This window comes from Rhinolophus hipposideros (assembly GCF_964194185.1).
Source record: "Rhinolophus hipposideros genome assembly, chromosome: X".
NCBI lineage: Eukaryota > Metazoa > Chordata > Mammalia > Chiroptera > Rhinolophidae > Rhinolophus > Rhinolophus hipposideros.
This window is the reverse complement of record NC_138046.1, coordinates 23,360,437-23,383,028: the sequence shown is the minus strand read 5'-3', so window position 1 is coordinate 23,383,028 and position 22,592 is coordinate 23,360,437. Positions and strand designations below refer to the sequence as shown.

General features: G+C 38.2%; 1 protein-coding gene across 1 annotated transcript in view; it reads right to left on the bottom strand.

The window, feature by feature from the left end:
• GPC4 (glypican 4) overlaps nt 1-22,592 on the bottom strand; it is a 123,769-nt gene that overhangs the window by 29,845 nt on the left and 71,332 nt on the right. The window contains exon 2 of the mRNA XM_081043267.1: nt 13,794-13,952. Within this exon, the coding sequence (XP_080899393.1) occupies nt 13,794-13,952 (159 nt within the window). The remainder of the gene's footprint in view (nt 1-13,793; nt 13,953-22,592) is intronic.

Sequence of the window (22,592 nt, the reverse complement as noted above, 5' to 3'; positions counted from 1 at the left end):
CACTGTGAACCCTCCTGCCCCCATCCACTATCCCTCCGACCTCACACCGAGCCATCACATTACATATATAAAATTATAGTTGGCATTCATTAATGTTTAGCTTCTGGTGTACAATGCCATGATCAGGCATCCACAGTATCTCTGAGGTGGTCTCCCAAATAGGACGCATGTCCATCGGATACCCAACAAAATCTTTACAACCTTATTGAATAAGTTCCCCAAATTAATTTTTAAAAAACCCTGAGGCCATCTTGTGGTTACCAACTGCTTCCTAATCCTTTCACCTTTCGCCTTATCCCCCCCCCCCCCGCCCATCTAACAACTCTCGGTTTATTCTTTGTGTCCCCAAAACTGTTTCTGATTAGTTCATTCACATATTCTTTTCTTTAGATTCCGCATATAAGTATGATCATATGGTACTTGTCTTTCTCTTTCTGACTTATTTCACTTAACATAATGTTCTCTAGATCCATCCATGTTGTTGCAAATAATAAGATTTCTTTCTTCTTTATGGCTGCATAATACTCCATTGTATAAATGTACCACAGGTTCTTAATCCAGTCATCTACCGATGGGCATTTCGGTTGTTTCCATATCTTGGCTATTGTGTAAAGTGCTGCAATAAACATAGGAGTGAATACTGATTTTTGAACTGGAGTTTTGGATTTCTCTGGGTAGATGCCTAGGAGTGGAATTACTGGATCATAGGGTAGTTCCATTTCAGATTCCTGAGATACCTCCATACTGTTTTCCACAGTGATGAATAATCTTTTTAATGCATTGTTGTCTTCGATTTACTAGAATTTTGTTTAGGATTTTTGCATCTGTATTCATCAGAGATATTGGTCTGTAGTTTTCTTTTCCTGTGTTGTCCTTACCAGGTTTTGGTATCAGGGTAATGTTGGCCTCATAAAATGAGTTAGGGAGTACTGTCTCTTCTTCAATTTTTGGGAAGAGTTTGAGCAGGATTGGTATTAGATCCTCTTTGCATGTTTGGTAGAATTCACCAGTGAGGCCATCTGGTCCCGGACTTTTGCATTTGGGAAGTTTATGAATGACTGATTCAATTTTGTTACTGGTGATCGGTCTGTTTAGATTTTCCAGTTCTTCATGGTTCAGCCTTGGAAGGCTATATGTTTCTAAGAATTTGTCCATTTCTTCCAGGTTATTGAATTTGGTGGCATATAGTCCTTCATAGTATTCTTGTATAATCCTTTGTATTTCTGTGGCGTCCATGATAACTTCCCCTTTTTCATTTCTGATTTTGTTAAGTAGTGTCTTCTCTCTTTTTATCTTACAGAGTCCAGCCAAGGGTGTGTCGATTTCGTTAATCTTTTCAAAAAACCAGCTCTTTGTCACATTAATTTTTTGTATTGTCTTTTTGTTCTCTATTTCATTTAGTTCTGCTCTGATTTTTGTTATTTCCTTTCTTCTGCTGACCTTGGGTTTCACTTGTTCTTTTTCTAGTTCTTTAAGGTGTAACACGAGGTTAATTATTTGGGATTTTTCTTGTTTCTTGAGATAGGCCTGTATTGATATAAATTTCCCTCCTAAAACTGCTTTCGCTGCATCCTAAAAATTTCGGTAGGATGTATTTGCATTGTCACTTGTTTCTATGTATCTTTTGATCTCTCCTCTAATTTCTTCTTTCACCCAGTCGTTCTTTAAAAGTATGTTGTTTACTCTCCATGTATTTGTGTTTTTTCCTGCTTTCTTTTCACAGTTGATATCCAATTTCAAAGCCTTGTGATCAGAGAATATGCTTGGTATGATTTCAATCTTCTTCAATTTGCTGAGGCTGATTTTGTGTCCCAATATATGGTCTATCCTTGAGAATGTTCCATGTACACTAGAAAAAAATGTATAGTCGAATGTTTTAGGATGAAGTGCTCCATATACGTCAATTATGTCCATTATATCTAATGTGTCATTTAGGGCTGCTATTTCGTTATTTATTTTCTGTTTGGATGATCTATCCAAAGCTGTCAATGATGTATTTAAGTCCCCTAGTATAACTGTGTTTTGGTCAATTTTTCCCTTTAGTTCTGTTAGTAGTTGCTTGGTATATTTCGGTGCTCCCTGATTGGGGGCATAAATATTGATGACTATTATATCTTCGTGTTGTATAGTCCCCTTTACCATTACGAAATGTCCATCTTTGTCTCTTGTTATCTTTTTCACCCTGAAGTCTTTTTCATTTGATATCATTGTGGCTACACCTGATATTCTCTGGATATCATTTGCTTGGAGTGTCAATTTCCACCCTTTCACTTTGAGTCTATGCTTGTCCTTGTAGCTGAGATGTGTCTCTTGGAGACAGCATATGGTTGGGTTTAGTTTTTTGATCCAATCTGCTACTCTGTGCCTTTTTATTGGTGAGGTCAGTTCATGTACATTTAGGGTGATTATTGAAATGTGAGGATTTCCTGTCATTCTATCTTTAGTTTTCTGGTAAGCCTGTGTCTCCGTTGTTTCTTTGCCTTTTTGTCGTTGTCTATTATTTCTGTGTGGTGGTATTCTATGATATTTCCCTCTGTTTCTTCTTTTATTACAGTATATATTTCAGTTCTGGATTTTTTTGAGTGGTTACCCTTAAGTTTATGTAAAAGAAAGTTTGATATTTAGAGTATTCCATTTTCTTCAGCACGCTTACTTTCTCCAATCCCATATTCCAGTTCAGGCCTTTACTCTCCCCCTTTTCATGTTTTGGTAACCACAAATTGTCCCTGTTGATGGTGGTCGAATAATCTCCTTTAGTAGTTCTTGTAGTGCAGGTCGTGTATTAGAAAATTCCCTCAGCTTCTGTATGACTGAAAGTGTCTTTATTCCTCCTTCATATCTAAAGGATGGCTTTGCTGGATATATTATTCTTGGCTCATAATTTCTCTCTTTCAATAGTTTGAATATTTGGTTCCACTCCCTCCTGGTTTGTAGAGTTTCTGCTGAAAAATCTGATGATAATCTAATGGGCTTTCCTTTGTAGGTTACCGTCTTCTTTTCCCTGGCTGCCTTGAGGATTCTTTGTTTGTTGTTGATTTTAGACAGCACCAATGCAATATGCCTTGGAGAAGGCCTGTTGGGATTGAGGTAATTAGGTGTTCTATTTGCTTCTTGGATTCAAGGATCCAGTTCTGTCCACAAATTTGGGAAGTTCTCATTAACAATTTCTTTGAGTATATTCTCTGTTCCCTTCTCTCTTTCTTCTCCTTCTGGTATGCCCATTACTCTTATATTGCTCTTTCTGATGGAGTCAGAAAGTTCTTGTAGAGTTCTTTCATTTCTTTTAAGTTTCAAGTCTCTCTCTTCTTCCATCTGTGTCATTTCCAGGTTTCTGTCTTTGATGTCACTGATTCTTTCCTCCATCTGGTCAACTCTATTACCTAAGCTGGCTATTTCCTTCTTCATTTCTTCTATTGAGTTCTTAATCTCCAGAAATTCCATTGAGTTCTTTTTTAAAATTTCAATCTCTTTTGTAAAATGCTCATGTTGTTCTTTGGTTGCGTTTCTAAGTTCATTAAATTTACTTTCTGTGTTTTCTTGCGTCTCTTTGAGTTTTTTTCAGAACTGCAATCTTGAACTCTCTGTCATTTAACTCACATATTTCCATATGTTTGAATTCCTTTTCTGGAGACTTCACTTTCTTTCTGAGCTGTCTTGTTGTCTTAGTTATTCATGGCAATTACTGATTCATTATTTCTCTTCCTAAACATCTACAGGAGTGGATTCTACAACAGGTAAATAGGAAGAGGTCTTTCTTTTCTTTTCCAGTATTTGTTGGTAGAATGTTTTATTTTCTCTCTGACTGCAGCCTTTTTTTCTCTGTCACACAGTAATGGTACGTTTTCTCTGCACTATTCCAGCTTCTCAACACAATGGGGGGATTCCTTGGGAGACAGGCTTCTCCTCTGTTAATAGTTCGCCTGGGTCACAGGTCGCAGTGTCCGTGTGGGTAGGTGGAGAGCTTTTGAAGTTCCAAAGCTCTTCCTGCACCAGATTCAGAGCCCGTATGTTTCAGCAGTTCTGTTTACTCCTGCGGGGATGCACCCAGATAGGTGGGGCCAGGGGCGGGGTGAGTTGTGAGAGGTGGCCCAGAGCAATGGCAGCGACCACCACCATAGTCGGTCCTGCTTCCATTAAAGCTGTTCCATTAAAACAGCTCCCTCCCCTTTGCCGGAACTAGTTGGGGTACGAATTTGTGCCTGCGGTCCATAGTTCTCAGAGCTGCAAATATTCTGTTCTTTAGATCTGACACTACTACGGTTCAGCTTCTAGCACTGGGCAGGTGGCGGCGGGGCGAGCTCTGGGAGGGTAGGGAGGGGCGGCTATCTCAGTACCTAAGGCTTCAGTTCTCTGCTCGGCAGTGAGGGCTGAAACCACTGTTTTCAGCCTTCTTCCCTCAGTCTTTTCTCTGAGGTCTCTGCCGTGAGCATTGGGTTTAGCTGTGTTATATGCTGCCCCCTCACCCCTGTGAGCCATAAGCGGAGCCCTAGCAGTCTGAGTTCTTCCCTCTCCTGCATCTGCGGTCGTTCTGGGATGCAGCGAGCTCGAAAAACCGAGCTAGGTCTTCGTCCGGTGCCCGCGAGGCTCCGTCTCCGCACTTCTCCCTTCCCTGCTCCCCCGCTCGCACAATTCGCCCATCTGTAGGTGAATTCAGTGGTGGGCCTCTTTGTCTTGCCTGTCTGCTGTGCAGGGAGTCCTTTGCGGAGTTATTGTTGTTCGATTAGTTGTAAATTCCAGGGGAGATTTACAGAGGCTCACCTCACACTGCCATTTTGATGACGTTAATCCAAGACCTAGTCTTATATTAATTTTTGCTCCAAAACACGCATTAGGGCTTATGTTCAGGGGGTGTCATCGTGAAAAATCAAGCTAGGGCTTATTTTACAGTTAGGTCTTATTTTCGGGGAAACACGGTAGTTTATAAGCATTTGAAATACAGTGTCTGTGATCAGGGTTTATTTCTGTTTCAATTTTCAGTTTTGAGGTTTAAGTATTTATGCTCTAAGGATCAAGCAACTGCTACTTCTAGGGTTCATGAATGAGCACTTAACGTAGGGATGGAAATAAACCTGCTAAAGTGGCATGACACAGTGGGAAAGCATGGGATCTCTTATTAACGAGCTGTATGACCTTGACTGGACAAAAGATCTAACCTCTCTGACCCTCTGATGCCTCTTCCATTAAATGGGGCTATTACTAAATCACCTGACATGGACAATGCCTGGCACACAACAGATGTTCAATAAATGGACACTATTCATAATATGTGAGGTGCTATTGTCCACTTTAGCTTCTTTCTATCTACAATCATTTAAAAAATCCTTTAAGGCTGGTTTTTAATCTTTCCTGACAGGGTCAAATATTATCTGGAGGAACATAAATGAAGACCAAGCTGCAGGAGACTGATTAAGACCCAAGGCCTTATAAAACTAGGAGCAATTTAGCCAAAGGAAATGCTTAATGGCTCTTGCTTCCAATGCTGTGAAATGTCCCAGACATCTATGACAGTAGGAGCACCTACTGAGTGAAAAACATGGAATGGAGAAACATTAACCCAGGGAAGAGATTTTACATTATATTAAAAGAGATATTATCATACTCATATCTCTCTCTCTCTCTCTCTCTCTCTCTCTCTCTCTCTCTCTCTCTCTCTCTCTCTCACACACACACACACACACACACACACACGCACACACTAAAAGATGAGGGCAAAGAATTAGGGAAAAGAAAATTAAGAATTAAACAGCAGGTCAATCCCCAATCCCAGCCACACATTTCATTTGCACATTACTTTCTTTACCAAAAGTCAACTCAGTACAAGTGTTGAACTAAGGGATTGTAAGTATTTTCCAGTTCTAAAAGGTGATTATTCTTAATGTCAATAGTACCAATTGAACATGGGAAAAACTAGGGTGAAAATGCAAAACTTTTCCATGTGAAAAGTTGTCTATATAAATATCCTGTCTTTTAAAAAAAGAACATCATGTAGTTTTGGAACTTCTATCCCCAGCCACTTGTCTTGCATCAAATCAACATTCAAAATTATTGAAATAGGTCAAAAGGACCCCAGTTCTTGCTATTAAATACCATTAGTTACTCTTTTATAAACAACAGACTGGCCATTGATTAATATGCTAGAATGCATTCTAAAATTAACCTATGACCTTAAGAGATTGGAAGCTCTTTCTATTTAATCCATTTGCTTGGTGCTATGAATTACCACCTTGTCTTTATAACATTTGGAAGCTTCCTTTTACATATAAGATTAATTTCCTCTTTACTTATTGTAAAGGCTGTATTTCACAGCCCTGGTGTATTTAGCATGCAAACATTAAGTTACCACATCAACAAAATTCCTGAGAAAAGCAGCTTCCTTATAAATGCTACAAATCATACTTTTCACACTGTTAAGAAAACTCAAAAGAGTTATAACTATACATTCTTTCACCCAAGATCAAGTACTTAATGAAGAACAGGTAACATAAGCATCTACAAATGTCTTGCTTTTTGGGTAAAGTCTGTATATGTTTTTAACCACACACTTTACTTCATCTGGGCATAATCTCACTCCTGAAGAGTGCCCACTAGGGCATGGTGTACTAAAAGGACATGTACTTGACTAATGTTCATCAGCTTATCAATAGACCTCTCCTAGGAAGACAAGACAATTGCCAGCTGCCGCCCTTATTAGTGGCTGTTAACATATCAAAGTATGCTAGAGGATCCTGCCAAACGAGGAACTAGCCCTTTCTTCCCAAGGTTAATTTTATTAGTTAATGCATTTTGCCTGTTAAAGCTCCTATTGAGTAAATACAATGTTTATCTCTCATGGCCCCTGTCTCTAGATAATGTGGCCAGGAACACAGGGTCAGTACTGAAAGGTCCCTTCCACTGGGCACCATTCCATTTCTACTAAAGATACTCCCAGCACCAGCTAGCCAATTCACTTCAGCACACCCATATTCCCTTTCATTCAGAAGTGCTCAGAGAAGGCTGAGGGCATGTTTAAGTAAGCTAGGAAGCTGGAGCAGGCACTGCAAGTGTTCCACACACCAACCTCTATGTGGATCTATTATAGGGCCTCATACACAAACCTAATAATCTATCTGTGCTCTACAATCTATCTGTGCTCATGATGCAACATTAAGAGAAAAATCAGGATACAAAATAGCATATGATTCCAACTGGCATGTATATATAGGCTTATCTACATGCACATACACAAAAAAAAGATGAGGTAAAGACAATGGTGATGGATTGAGAGTTGGGGACCAAGAGTGATTTTTTCCAACATATTTCTTAATTTTGTTCACTCAAATTTTTCAGTTATATTTCATAGTCAAAAAAATATGGGGCAGCCGGATGGCTCAGTCGGTTAGAGCGCGAGCTCTCAACAACAAGGTTGCCCGTTCAATTCCCGCATGGGATGGTGGGCTGTGCCCCTTGCAACTAAAGATTGAAAACGACAACTGGACTTGGAGCTGATGGGTCCTGGAAAAAAAACACTGTTCCCCAATTTAAAAAATTCTTTTTAAAAATAATAACTTTATTTCCCTTTATTCTATTCATTCAACTTAATTGTTGGAGGCTCCAATGCATTTTTCTGCTTTTTCTAAATTGTCCTCAGTGTGCACTGTAATACTTAAGAAAAAAATTTTTTAAACCCACCAAAGCAGTTCTTACATTTTTTGTTAAAAAATACAAGTTTTTACATTAAGTATTCCTTTCAAATTGTAGCAATTTGAAAAATATGCAAAGGTATGAAAAAATGGAAATTATCCCTAAATCCCTCCATTAAAAGAGAGCAACAATGGTTTATAGAATTTTCTTCCTGTCTTTTTCCTATGAAGAAATATTCTGTCACATGATTGAGATCATACTGTATTTATACCCTGTTCTCACGTAACACTGGATGGTTAGCATTTCCTGTGTGATTACAAATTCTTCAGAAACATCATTTTAACAACTGCATACTATGAAACTGTAGGGACAGATCATAATGTAATCAATCACCATGGGACATTTAGGCTGATTTCCTATTTTTCATTATACATAACGCTGTGATAATAAACATTACTGTACATAAATCTGTATGCAGATCTTTCTTTCCTTGACTTAAGTACCTAGAAGTAGAATTACTAAATCAAAGGGTATGAACGTATTCAAAACTTCTCACACATTGCCAAATTGACCTCCAGAAAAGGTATAGCCCACATAGCACTCTCCCTGTTTTGAGTTATATTATTACAAGCATTTCAACTGCTCTGCTAATTCTTTCAAGAGACAAGTGATGGAGATGGGCAGGGACAATGAATAAGAAAGGCCTGACTGGCTTGGGAATTCTCTCAATCAGTTGGAATCAGTGCTAGATCAAATAAGCCCTTTTCTTTGGCTGGACAGACAGACTCATGGAAAGAGGGTAGGCAGAGATGAACAACAACGTTCTGAACTCCCAGGCTCAAAGTGCAACGAACCAACAAAGTAGATAAAAGCAATTCAGCCAAAGCTCTTCCATTTATTTACTTGCCTCCAAACAGATCAGCTGCTTCTTGCTGATGCCATGTCTTCTTAAGAAGTCAAAGCTAATAGCAGAGGCCCAAAGTGCAAGTGTGCAGGGCTCTTTGGAAGCTGCACAAGCATTTTCAATCCGATGAAATAGCCAACGCTAGAGCTACAATTGGTCACACTTCAGATAACTCAAAAGGCAGAAAACCTTTGTCAATAAAGAAATGTGTGTTTTGTCTGCGCTCTTGATTTTATTACAGTAAGTTGGCAGTGGCTCATTCTCATCAAGTTTCAGAGACATTATAAAAAGAATTAGCAAAAATACCCAGCATTTTAGTCTCCTTCACATGGAAGGAAAAGAAAATAGAATTGTAGAGGAAAGAGTAGCAGTGCTTTCCAACTAAATCAAAGAACATTAGCATGATCTGGAAAGAACACTGCATTTGCTGGAAGGCCAGAAGGCCTTATGTCTTTTTCTGTACTTTCTTAGCTACTCAGTCCTGTGAAATGTTGCCTGCTGCACTGGAGCAGAGGTTTTTAAAAAGCAACAACTTTTAAACGCTGTCTTAATGAATGAAACCTGATGTGAGGATTAAAAACCAATCCTATGTTGTATGTATGTTATACATTTCTATGAGACATTTATTTTAAGACTTTTTAAAATGTGAAAACCTCCCAGGAGGTCTTTAATAAGTCAGTATGGCCATGCAAAGGACAATAATAAAAACGTGTAGCTAAAAAAAAAATAGTTAAGGTCAGGAGTCAGGAAAATTCCAGAAATTTCAGCTTAGCTAATGACCTTAAAGCTTAGTTGGATATATATTTGTCTTTTAAGGTGAGTGGCCAGCTCACTCCCACTGATGTCATTACTTTCAGGGGCATGTGAATTCTAATGACTTCAACTCACTGAGCCTCCACACTAGTTTTCCTACTGGTATAATGAAGTAATGGCCAGTATGAAGTATGGAAATTTTTCAATCAGTGATTAAAACACAGATTTGGGTAAATCTGAAGAGTGCTTCATGTCTTGCCTTTGTGAAATGAGAGAAGACAAGGGGGCTTTAAGGAATGGGTGGGCCACTCTGATTTACACTCGGCCCATGCAGACAGACAGAACAGACAATTCTTTCTTTTATGTGCGTTTTAAGCTAATTCAGAAAATTTGTACTATTATTCGAGTTAACAAGCTTCAGGCTCATGGGAGTGTTTTCAAAGACCTGGTGAAAGTAGTGGAGAGTTCAGAAATGATAGGAGGAAAATAGAGGGTACCATACAGACGGCTAATTAACATCTTGTAAGACCTTTTACTAAAGCAGCTGGTCTAAGTCACATGTTTAGAAGATTCACAGAATTTTTTAGAATTGAAAAGGTCTTTAGAGAGCATCTAGCTCAATCCCCTCATTTTATGGATGGGAACACTGAGACCAGTTAATTGCCCCAGGTCACAGTGGGTTCACAGCAGAACCAGACTGACAATTTAGTGTGCTCTGCCTTCAGTCCAAAGTTGCAACATTTGCTCCTAAAATGACAAATTAAAGTTTTCCCAGTGGACTAGCATCAGACAGTATCTCTATTTTCTTAAGATTTCTTTTAAGATGCAAAATATCAAGCAAACAATTTGATTCGGGGAGTTGTTAAAAGCAATAATATATCCTCGTAGTTGTTGAATCACTTTTACTATGTAGTTCAGAAATATATTTAACATGGGGCAGCTCTAATCTTAATCTATTTGGGCTGTTTGATGTAACTATGCTTCTTTTAAAAACAACTATTCTGTCACAGAATGTGACATTTTGGGGTGGGTCTTTATATTGTGGTGCCGAAACATGGATTATGCCGCACTTCCATTATTTCTATTCCCTTTGCCAAGCAATTCTTGCAAAGTCCCCTGAACGGAGTATCTGATTAGCATATTCATGAGATAACTGTTTCAGCTATGTTAATTAGAAGTTCTACTTCAAAAGAAATCCCAGAACTGGCCAAGAGGGGGAGCAGCTAGCTCTGTCACTACCATTTCCTGGTTCTATGGCTAGCCTAGGATGGTAGATTTCTGGTATTGGACACCTAAGTTCAAGCGTGGATCCAGACAATTATTGTGTAGGAAAATAAAGAGGTGCGTCCTTAAACTCAGAGGTACAGGTTTAAAATATGAGAAACCTGAGAAATTTGTTGCTGCCCAAGGAAGTGTTCTTCTGTACTTCACACAGTTCACGCGCGCGCGCGCGCGCGCACACACACACACACACACACACCTCTTTACAACGTAAAAACGGATTTATTGACTTACAGTCTTTTTATGTGTGCAAACAATAGAAAATTAAACGTATAGAACAAAAAAGGACCTCAGAGATAAGGGAGATAAGGCATCTGGCTCAAAAATGCCAGAGTTAACACTTGAACTCTGACTGGAGCTCATGGAGGCAGAATGATGGAAAACTGGGAAAATCGGATGATTTCAGGTTTAAAAAGGTTAATCCCCTGAAAGCCTCCAAATCTCATTTTATTTAAAAGTTCAAAAAAGCAATTGTTCTTGCCTTAGAAAGAAGTGGAATATCATAAACATGACTAAAGTTTGAAGGCAAAGGAAATTGCCTGGGCTCAGGGTCATCGCTTTGAATTTATACTGGAGATGGCAAAACATACTCCTTTGAAGCTGCCTGACACCATAGCTTCCCATGTGTCCCTTTGTTATTTCCTCAGTACTTGTCTTCAGCCTTCTTCATGCCACCTCACTGTCCCGATCTTAGTTCTCCAGCCGTCATCTTGTTACGCTACCTAACTTCCTCTCTTTTCATTCACATCAATAAACTGGAGTTTGGCTTTTATAATGGCTTGGATAATTCTCTGACCAAAGCACCTTATCCTTGGATTTCTAAGAGTCAAGACAGCCCTTATACAATTCCACTCAACATCCTCTTTAAGCCTTGAAGAGTGTTGGCATGTCCTAATTGCCATCCTTAAAAAAAAAAATCAATAAATAAATACAGTACCCACTAGAGAATTATAGTTTGCTGGATACAAGTCAACTGAGGCTTTACCATAAAAGTATTTAATTGTCTCAGAAAACCTAATTTGGAGGAAACATACGACATATCCCAGCTCTTTTCTGATCTCTAGAACAAACACATTTCAGCAACTACTTCAAAAAAATTAATCTGTGCTCAATACCTTTATTGTCTATGCCATATTTTAATTTGATGTCTTAAGAAACAAACTGGCATTTCATAATCATTTTTTGTGACCAGTTTTGAAAGTGATAAAGAAACAGTGCTAACACATTTATTGAATGTGAAGGCTGGTAGGAAAAGGGCAAGAGAAACAGTTTTTCTGTCCTTTTTCAAAAACATATGTTAACACTTACTGATAAAGTGTTGTTTTTTTTCTGTAAGGCTTTTTAAAAACTACACATTGGAATCGTACGAGTAATGCTGTAAAGCCATGGGGAGCGAGAAGGGGAAAGGACAGCTAAACCAGCAGGCTCACAGACAAGAAAGGTCATTGTGGGCTCCACACTAGAAGACATGTCTAACAAGAAATGGGGGTAACTTGCAAGAGGTGGCCTTGGAACCTGGGAACAGTTATCTGCATGCAAGCTAGCCATGTCTAAAGAGCAGCATTTTTACTTTCTAAATTCCATTATTAATTACGCAAGTAATTTTTAAATGTCAGTATCTCAAGTTTTCAAAGATGACCATGTGATAATCTTTCTAAGTTTTCTCCTCAAAGTAAAAGAAAATGCTTTGGTTATTGTCTTGAATGAGAAATGTCATCGTCAAGAGAACAGCATTCTTTTAAATAATCATACCCATGATTTACTGACCAAGAGAGACAGAGGTGATCTAATGATATCTTTTGCCAATGACACCATTTTCCATGTGGTGTAAACATATTGTTAAATACGCTTTACAGCTACAGCATGTGTGTTGGAGGGCATGGGAAAATTATTTCCATCCATCCAGGGAAAGGAGGAGATAACATCAAAACTAAACACAACTCTGCATACAAATCTGCATACAAAATGTTGGGAAAAATGGGTACAATATACGGTATGCTACATAGAAAAAAAATTTAGTTCAACCACATTACAAATAAAATACACTTTCGTGGTGTAGCCTGGGAACCCAACTAACACTTATTAAATCGGTTATAAGTTTCAAATAACAAATCTCAAAGCCAATATTTGAAATACAACCTGTTCTTTAGCTGACGACTGCCTTCTATATCAAATCTAATTTAGTCCAGCTTCTCACCATGGTAACGAGCCCTTTGCAGAAATACTCAAAGACATTTCGCATCTCGAAAATTTGCCTTGTACTTCTTCACCACACATAATGTCATGAAAAGCATGCTTCAAAGATGCTATGTAATTAGAATGGCCTTTAAAACAGGCACAAAGAAAATCATTCCTATTAAAATTAAATCTACTTCATAACAATCTTCAAACTGACTGAACGGCAACAAAGAAAGGAATCCTGAGGTGTTTTGGACCCCATACTCTAGTTTTTAAAATCTGTTATCTGTAACATTGCTTCAGATACGATTGAAGTGCCTCTCATTTGGCTCATATTGACTATTTGTTCACTGATAAAAGAAAGTGTGCATGTGAGAATCCATGTTTGGCGCATGGGGATTGAAATGAGTTTGGTCATGACTTTACATGGATAGACTAAGCCAGAGCCCCCGCTAAAATGAGACCAGCTTTAATGAAGACTATAGTATAGTAGCTACTTGTGGCTTGCTGCTGCATGGAAACTCAAGAACTGTGCTGTAATCCTGTCTGTGTTCTACAGAGCTTCTAGAAATTCTAGTTGTCTTTGGGGAATCCATTTTGAAATTTAATTTGAAGTCCAGCATCTGCAGAATCTCTACGGTTATTTTGACTAAGTTTTCAGATGCCTGTTTTTTATTATGAAGATTTTTTTAAGTGACTTGCGTCAACAACACTATTCTGTGTTCACCCAAGAAATGAAAGCATTTAAATTAAACCACTTTAATCTATTTTTTGGCTCCTTGTGACCATATTTCCATAATGCCTACCATACAGATTCTAGTGCATCCAGAAGGATTCTAGCAGTAATGCTGTAGGGCTAATTTATCCCTGGGATCCAACAAGAAGAAACATCTTAGGGGAAAACTTGATCACTGAGAGAACAGAGGTGCTCTCAAAAAAAAGCAATTGTACAAATTGAACTGTCAGCTCTTACACATGACTTGAATAAAAGGTTTAAAACAATTTCAGGAACAGAACAAAGACTGATGCTTACTTGGACCACAGTTCCAATACATACCATCAAACTTCTTGTAACGGGAAGCGAAGACAGCTTGCAAATGATTGCACTGCTCGCTGACCACACTTTTGAACTCATCTTTACTTTGCAGGCTGTACTTCTCCTCCATCTCTTGAGAGCAGCAGGTATAACCCTGAGGGCAGATCTTCAAATGGTCACCTGGAAGATAAAATGTAGGATAATCAACCTCTATCACCATTCACCAAGTCCAAGAGGGAGCAGGTGGACTTAAGGTTTACATACTCTGCTTCACTGCCATCTGTGAGGTTGCTGCAAAGGCCTAGGTAGGCATCATGTGCATGGAAATTTTCATTAAACTAAAAACGCGTATTCCCTTCTTGGAAAAATAAAATACTAAAGCCACCTCCAAAAGACAAAAGAACTTTCCAATCAGAAAGTCTGCTACACCACAGGAAAATCAGTCAGTGTCATTCAACATCAACCCAAGTCTCTTTTGTAATTATTTGACATTCTCTGCAAGTCAGACAAATGAGATATAGTTTTTCTAGCTTTGGGAGTTTACACTCCAAGAGAGGGTAACTTAATGAGCAACAATTTATAAAATGTGACAACAACCAAAAACTGAACAAGTCTAGGAGCACTAATTATACTGGGAGGAAGCAAAGAGGCAAATGCATTTTAAGGAGTAGTCAGCCAAAAGGAAACAATGCGAGTTCACGCTGGATAATTTGAGTCAAAGGGTGATGTTAAACGATCCTCAATTCTAAGATTTTCTCATCCAGCGTCTTCTGTGCAGATGTTATAGACACTGTACAGACCTTATGATTCTCTGCAGTGTAGCCACTCATCCCAGTAAAGGCCAATGACTTCCAATAAATGTAATCTTCATGTAGTGAAGAAACTCTTAAGAGTCAAGAGAAACGTCAAAGACATATTACTCCACAGCAGCTCCACCCACAAAGTATCTCCCTCCCCTACACCAACTGCATTTTCCTTGTGGTTTGGCCATGAATATTGGGGTTTTTCTTTCTTTCTTTTTTATACTAGATCCCAAAGTTCACCCACACCCTGCTCCTCCTATCACAGAACAAAAGTGTGCTTTGAAGAGACGACACGGCTCCCTCATATAGACTAGTGATGTGGTTCCACTCAAAAATAAAACATTAGGTCCCTATCACTTTAGTCACTCCAATGTTTAACTGATGTGGTGCAGGTACCCTCGTATAATTTTGTACACATTTACAAGGAGTCACTTCCACGGTTCCCTCTGTTATTGCTAGCCATGTCCAATAAAGACAACAGGTGTCTGAAAAGAATCAAGATCTCAACAACTCAGGAATGAGCATGTTCAAGCCATATGAGCCTGTCAATGGTACGCGTGCACAATAAGTAAAGGGATGCAGAATGAAGGGCAAATCTTCCTAACAACACTAATTATGGGATATGAACTAGACTATAAGCTGGTCGTTGCTGCTTCTTGTGTATGTGTGCTTAGAGGAAATAAGCCTTCACCTAAGATAGGTATCAAAGTAGCTTTGGGGAGGGGGGTGGCTATTTCAAAATTGGGTTGGCAACTTACTTGACTAGCACTAGGATTGTCAACTGAACATATGCAAATAATTACATAATCATACATTTTCCTATCATTCTTCCTTCCTGGCAATTGAAAAGTGGGGCGAGTGTTACTGCCAGACAAAAAGGGGTACGCAGCATTAAAGGACTACTTAAAGAAGGGGGGAAGGGAAACAATCTTCAAGTAACTTCATCCAGAACTGAGGCAAGTTTTTTTGGCATTTTTGAAACCCTCGGTCGACAGATAATTCTAACAACAACAACAAACAAACAAACAAACAAAACGGTGGTGGTCGTGTGTAAAAGAGTTTAGGAGCTGTGGAACTGCGGAGTATCTTCGATTTCATCAGTGAAAAAAAAATAAGATTGCTAAGGCTCAGGTTTCTGGAAACACCTTTGTTGTAACCAAAAACAAAACTCCCTCTTCACTGGCTTCATAAGTTCGTGGAAGGCATTCCAAACTGGCACATAAGTTGACAGATATCCAGTTGTCTCCTGGTTTCAGAGTTAAGGATTTCCTGCAATACAGTCTTAACACATGAAATATTATGAAGGACCCAAACTAGTGCAGTGTTTGCTGCAGCTGTATTAAATAATCTGTATCACACTCACATCCCATTTAAAAATTAACTGGAATGCTCAGAATAGGGACTTAAAACACACAGAGCTTATTCAAATGAATTATAAGAGCGCAGCTACTTTTTAAGGTTGTCACAGGCTGTTTTTCAAGCCCCTAAAAAGATTCAGTTGTAGAATTCATTGACTTTCTAAGGCAAAACAATTCATAAATTTGGAAAATGATCTGTGTTCACCTAGTCTTAGCAGGGTTTTTCCCACCCTCAATGCATACATGCACAGACATACACACAACCTGAAGCCAGAAAATTCTAAGAAACAGCAGGAAAAAATAGTGTTCTACATTTAAGAAGGTGCTAGACATTGAGTGGTTTAAACTTACCCACAGAAATTTTATACCAAGGAGACAACCTCCAAAAACAGGTAACAGCAATAAAAGTTTTACTGGTAACCTGCTGAAAGTACACAGCACCATTTACACTGGCACATATAAAAGGCTCAGCAGGGCCCATGTACTCCGCCCTTTTCATATCCACCAGGGGCCCTCAGCAGGACCTTATGGAGCCCTGAATACTGCAGTACATCGTTGCTTTGGCAATGCCCAATAAAAAAGAAATAAAGGACTCTATTTTCATTTTAAAGAGAAGAACGTTCCAAGAAGACTGTCTAATGGTAAAAGATTTGCCTTGTGTAAAAGATGACAACAGGGTAGATACTTGGCTAACATTTCCGTTGGCAAAGTCATCTTCCTCTCAGTGAAAACAAGCCGACTCCAACACGCCAGTTTTGTCCATGTAGCCTTGAACACAGCAGTTATTCTGTCTGCATTTCTAAAAAGCATTACTTGAAAATATGATTTGGCATTCTAGCCAAAAAGCCCTGCCTGAGACCCATGAATTCCAAGACACACTTTCAAATTAAATCCCAGGACACATTTAGGTTACTGGAGACTGAGTGCCACAACCAGTTTCTGACAATGAGAACTACAAGGAGGGAAAAGGGGAACAATTACGGTGCATTTGAAAATGGAATTATAACTGCATTCTGGTAAGCACTAGAGCAACTCATTTGATTTGTAAACCTTGACTATTTCTACTTTAAGCACTCAGAATGATTTATATTAAAAGGCAGGGCATATATATTATTTGAAGGACATTAATATGTATGTTTGAGACTGTTATTAAAATGCTGTGTCTGTCACAAAAGACCCCAAATAGCTACAGTAATCCTGAGAAAAAAGAAAAAGGCTGAAGGTGTCATACTCCCTGACTTCAAATTATACTACAAAGTAACAATAATCAAAACACCATAGTACTGGCAGACAAACAGACACATAGACCAACAGAACAGAACTGAGAACCCAGAAATAAACCCAATACATGTGGGCTGAAAATTTTCGACAGGAGGCAAAAACATACAATGGAGAAAAGAAACCTTCCTCAATAAATAGTGCTGGAAAAATTGGAAAGCTACATGCAAAAGAATGAAACTAGATGATATCGGTCACCCTACACCAGAATTAACTCAAAATGGACCAAAGACATAAGACCTGAAACAATAAATTGCATACAAGAAAGCATAGGTACTAAATGTATGAACCTTGGTTTCAAAAAGGATTTTTTTTTTTAATTGGGGAATACTAGGGAACAGTATGTTTCTCCAGGGCCCATCAGCTCCAAGTTGTCCTCCAATCTAGCTGTGGAGGGCGCAGCTCAACTCCAAGACCAGTTTCCGTTTTCAATCATAGTTGCAGGGGAGCCCAGCCCACCATCCTATGTGGGAATTGAACCACCAAACTTGTTGCTAAGAGCTCCCACTTTAACGAACTTACCATCCGGCTGCCCTCAAAATGGATTTTATTAATTTGACATCAAAGGCAAGGGAAATAAAAACAAAAATAAATGAATGGGACTATATACAACTAAAAAGCTTCTGCACAGCAAAAGAAACCATCAACAAAACAAAAAGGTAACCAACCAAATGGGAGAAGATATTTGTAAACAATGCATCTGATAAGGTGGTAATATCCAAAATATATAAAGAACTACTACAACTCAACAACAAAAAACAAACTACCCAAGGAAAAAAAAATGGGCAGAGGACCTGAACAGACATTCTCCCAGGAAAACATAAAAACTACCAACAGATATACGTATAAAAATATGCTCAACTTCACTAGCTCCTAGGGAAATGCAAATCAAAACCACAATGAGATATCACCTCAACCCAGTTAGAAAGGCTATCATCAAAAAGACAAATAGTAACAAGTGTTGGAGAGGCTATGGAGAAAAAGGAACCCTCATACACTGTTGGTGGAAATGCAGACTAGTGCAGCCGTTATGGAAGGCAGTGTGGAGGTTCCTCAAAAAATTAAGAATGGAATTACAATACGATCCAGCAATCCCTCTCCTGGGTATCTACCAAAAAAAATCTGAAAACATTTATCCATAATGTTATATGTGCTACGATATTCACTACAGCATTATTTATGGTGGCAAAGACATAGAAAAAACCAAAGTGTCCTTTGATAGATGATTGGATAAAGATGATGTGGTACATATATAGAATGGAATGTTAATCAGCCATAAGAAAAGATTAAACAGTGTCATTTGTGACAACATGGATGGATATGGAGACTGTTGTGATAAGCGAAATAAGTCAGAAAAAGTAGAGAACCAGAGAAAGACAAATACCATATGATCTCACTTATATGCGGAATCTAAAGAAAAGAATAAGTGAATGAACTAATCAGAAACAGTTTGAGACAAAGAAGAAAAACTGAGGGTTGCTAGATGGGCGGGGGGGTGGGGTTAAGGGAGAAGGTGAGGGGACAAGAAAACAGTCGGTAACCACAAGATGGCCACGGGGTTTTGAAAATTAATTTGGGGAACGTAGTCAGTAATGTTGTAAAGATTTTGTACGGTATCCGATAGACACGTGTCCCATTTGGGAGATCACCTCAGGGATGATGTAGATGCCTGATCACTGCACTGTACACCGGAAGCTGAATAATAATGAATGCCAACTATAATTTTATACATATATATACATATATATACATATATATATGTATATACATGTATGTATGTACTTACAAGAAGCAGAGTACAGCATTAGGAATAGAGACAGTGAAAATCTAATGGCTCTTTGCGATGACAGAGGGATAGTTGATGGGGAAGGGGGGTTCACACAGTGTAAGGGATATAAATGATAAACCTCTAAGTATTACTTTGTCTTGTGCACCTGAAACTAATAAAAAATAAAATAAAATAAAACAAAATACTAAAAAAAAGAAAAAGTAGAGAACCATATGATTTCACTCATAGGTGGGATATAAAACTGAAAGGAACAAATGAACCAGACAGACCTCCAAAAAACTCAAGACTGTTTAGTGGTTACCAGAGCCTAAGGGGGGAGGGGTGATGGTGGAAGAGAGTAAAGGAGGTCAAAGATAAGGTGATGGGAGAAGAACTGACTGGCTGGTGAGGACACAATGTAATATATAGATGACGTATTACAGAACTATACACTTGAAACTTAAAATTTTACTAAGCAATGTCACCTCAATAAATTTTTAAAAATTAAATAAAATGCTGTGTCTGAATGAGAAATGCCTTTTCTTTCTGGAGACCTACTTTCTAAACCTGGTGATCCTGTACACTTTTCATTTAAGAAAGATGTCACACTTTTCTGTCCTTTAGTCTGAGAGGCGGAAAACAAGGACAACAGAATGCAGTATAGAACAGGTAGACAGCTACTGCACAGCTGGAGCTTCGCACATGCATTTATTTATTTATTTATTTATTTATCTATCTATCTATCTATTTATAAGTTTATTGGGGTGACAACTGTTACTAAAGTTACATAGATTTGAGGTGTACAATCCTGTAATACATTATCTATATCTCACATTATATGTTCACCACCGAGAGTCACTTCTCTTTCCATCACCATATATTAGGCCACATTTACTCTCTTCTAGAGCCCCTTCCCCTGCTTACCCTTTGGTAACCCCTAAACTATTGTCTATGTATATGAGTTTTCATTCCTTCATTTGTTTGTCTTTTTCTTTTGCTGTCACCACATATATCAGTGAAATCAAACGATTCTCCACTTTTTCTGTCTGACTTATTTCACTTAGCATTATACTCTCAAGATCCATCCATGTTGTCACAAATGTTCCTGTATCATCTTTTCTTACCGCCGAACAGTATTCCATTGTGTATATATACCACAACTTCTTTATCCATTCATCTATCGAAGGACATTTTGATTGTTTCCATGTGTTGACCATGGAAAATAAAGCTGCAATGAACACTGGAGCACACATGATTTTATGGACAAATGTTTTCAGATTTTTTGGGTAGATACCCAGGAGAGGGATTGCTGGGTCATATGGTAATTCTACTCGTAATTTTTTGAGGAATCTACACACTGCCTTCCATAGCGGCTGCATCAACATGCATTCCCATCAACAGTGTATGAGGGTTCCTTTTTCTCCACAGCCTCTCCAACACTTGTTACTATTTGTCCTGTTGATGAAAGCCATTCTGACTGGGGTGAGGTGATATCTCATTGTGGTTTTTGTTTGCATTTCTCTGATGATTAGTGATGTTGAGCATTTTTTCAAATGTCTATTGGCCATTTGTATGTTCTCTTTGGAGAAATGTCTCTTCAGGTCCTCTGCCCATTTTTGAATTGGGTTGTTTGTTGTTTTGTTGTCGAGTTGTAGGAGTTCCTTGTATATTTTGGATATTAGCCCTTTATTGGAGGCACTATTCGCAAAAATTTCCAATTCAGTTGGTTGCCGCTTTATTTTGTCGATGGTTTCTTTTGCTGTGCAGAAGCTTTTAAGATTGATATAATCCCACTCAGTTATTTCAGCTTTTACTTCCATTGCCTCTGGAGTCAAATTCATAAACTGATCTTTGAACCTAAGGACCATAAATTTAGTACCTATGTTTTCTTTTATGCACTTTTTTGTTTCAGGTCTTACGCTTAAATATCTGATCCATTTTGAATAAATTTTGGTACATAGTGACAGATAACAATCCAGATTCATTCTTTTGCACGTGGCTATCCAATTCTCCCAGCACCATTTACTGAAGAGGCTGTCTTTTCTCCATTGAAGGTTTTTGGCTTCTTTGTAAAAAGATCTGTCCATATTAAAGTGGGTTTATTTCTGGGTTCTCAATTCAATTCCGATTGGTCTGTGTGCCTTTTTCTGCCAATACCATGCTGTTTTGATTATTGTTGCCCTGTAGCACAAGCTAAAGTCAGGCAGTGTAATACCTCCAGCATTGTTCTTTTTTCTTAGCATTGCGTTGGCTATTCAAGGTCTTTTGTGGTTCCATACAAATCTGATGATTTTTTTGTTCTATTTCTTTAAAAAACACCATTGGTGTTTTGATGGGGATTGTAGTAAATCTGTATATTGCTTTGGGTAATATGGCCATTTTACCTATGTTGATTCTTCCAATCCATGAGCACGGAATGTCTTTCCATTTCTTTGCGTCTTCTTCAATTTCTTTCAAAAATGTCTTATAGTTTTCAGCATATAGTTCCTTCACATCCTTGGTTAAGTTTATTCCTAGGTATATTACTCTTTTTGTTGCAATTGCAAAAGGAATTGTTATTTTTACTTCTTTTTCTGAGACTTCATTGTAAGTATACAGATATGCAATGGACTTTTGTAAGGCGACTTTACTATATTCATTTATTGTTTCTAACAGCTTTTTGTGAAGTCTTTATAGGGTTCTCTATATATAGCATCATGTCATCTGCAAAGAGTGACAATTTAACTTCTTCATTCCCAATTTGGATGCCTTTTATTTCTTTCTCTGGCCGGATTGCTCTGGCAAGGACTTCCAACACTATGTTGAAAAGAAGAGGTGATGGGGACAGCCCTGTCGTGTTCCTGAACGTAGAGCAAAGGACTTCAGTTTTTCACCATTAATCATGATATTAGCTGAGGGTTTGTCATATACAGCCTTTATTATGCTAAGGTATTTTCCTTCTATACCTATTTATTAAGTGTTTTAATCATAAATGGATGTTGTATCTTGTCAAATGCTTTTTCTTCATCAATTGATATAATCATGTGATTTTGTCCTTTATTTTGTTTATGTGATGTATCACATTGATGGATTTGCGGATGTTGAATGATCCTTGTGCCACTGGGACGAAAGCCACTTGGTCGTGATGAATAATCTTTTTAATGCATTGTTGCAGTCGATTTGCTAGAATTTTGTTTAGGATTTTTGCATCTGTACTCATCAGAGATATTGGTCTGTAGTTTTCTTTTTTCTGTTATTCTTACCAGGTTTTGTTATCAGGGTAATGTTGGACTCATAAAATGAGTTAGGGAGTATTGTGTCTTCTTCAATTTTTTGGAAGAATTTGAGTAGAGCAGGTAGGAGATCCTCTTTGAATGTTTGGTAGAATTCACTAGTGAAGCCATCTGGTCCCAGACTTTTGCTTTTGGGAAGGTTTCGGGTGACTGATTTCAATTTCCTTACAGTTGATCAGTCTATTTAGATTTCCAAATTCTTCGTGATTAAGCCTAGGAAGGCTATATGTTTCTAAGAACTTGTCCATTTCTTCCAGGTTATTGAATTTGGTGGCATGTAGTCCTTCATAGTACTCTTGGATGATCCTTTGTATTTCTGTGGTGTCCGTCATAACTTCCCC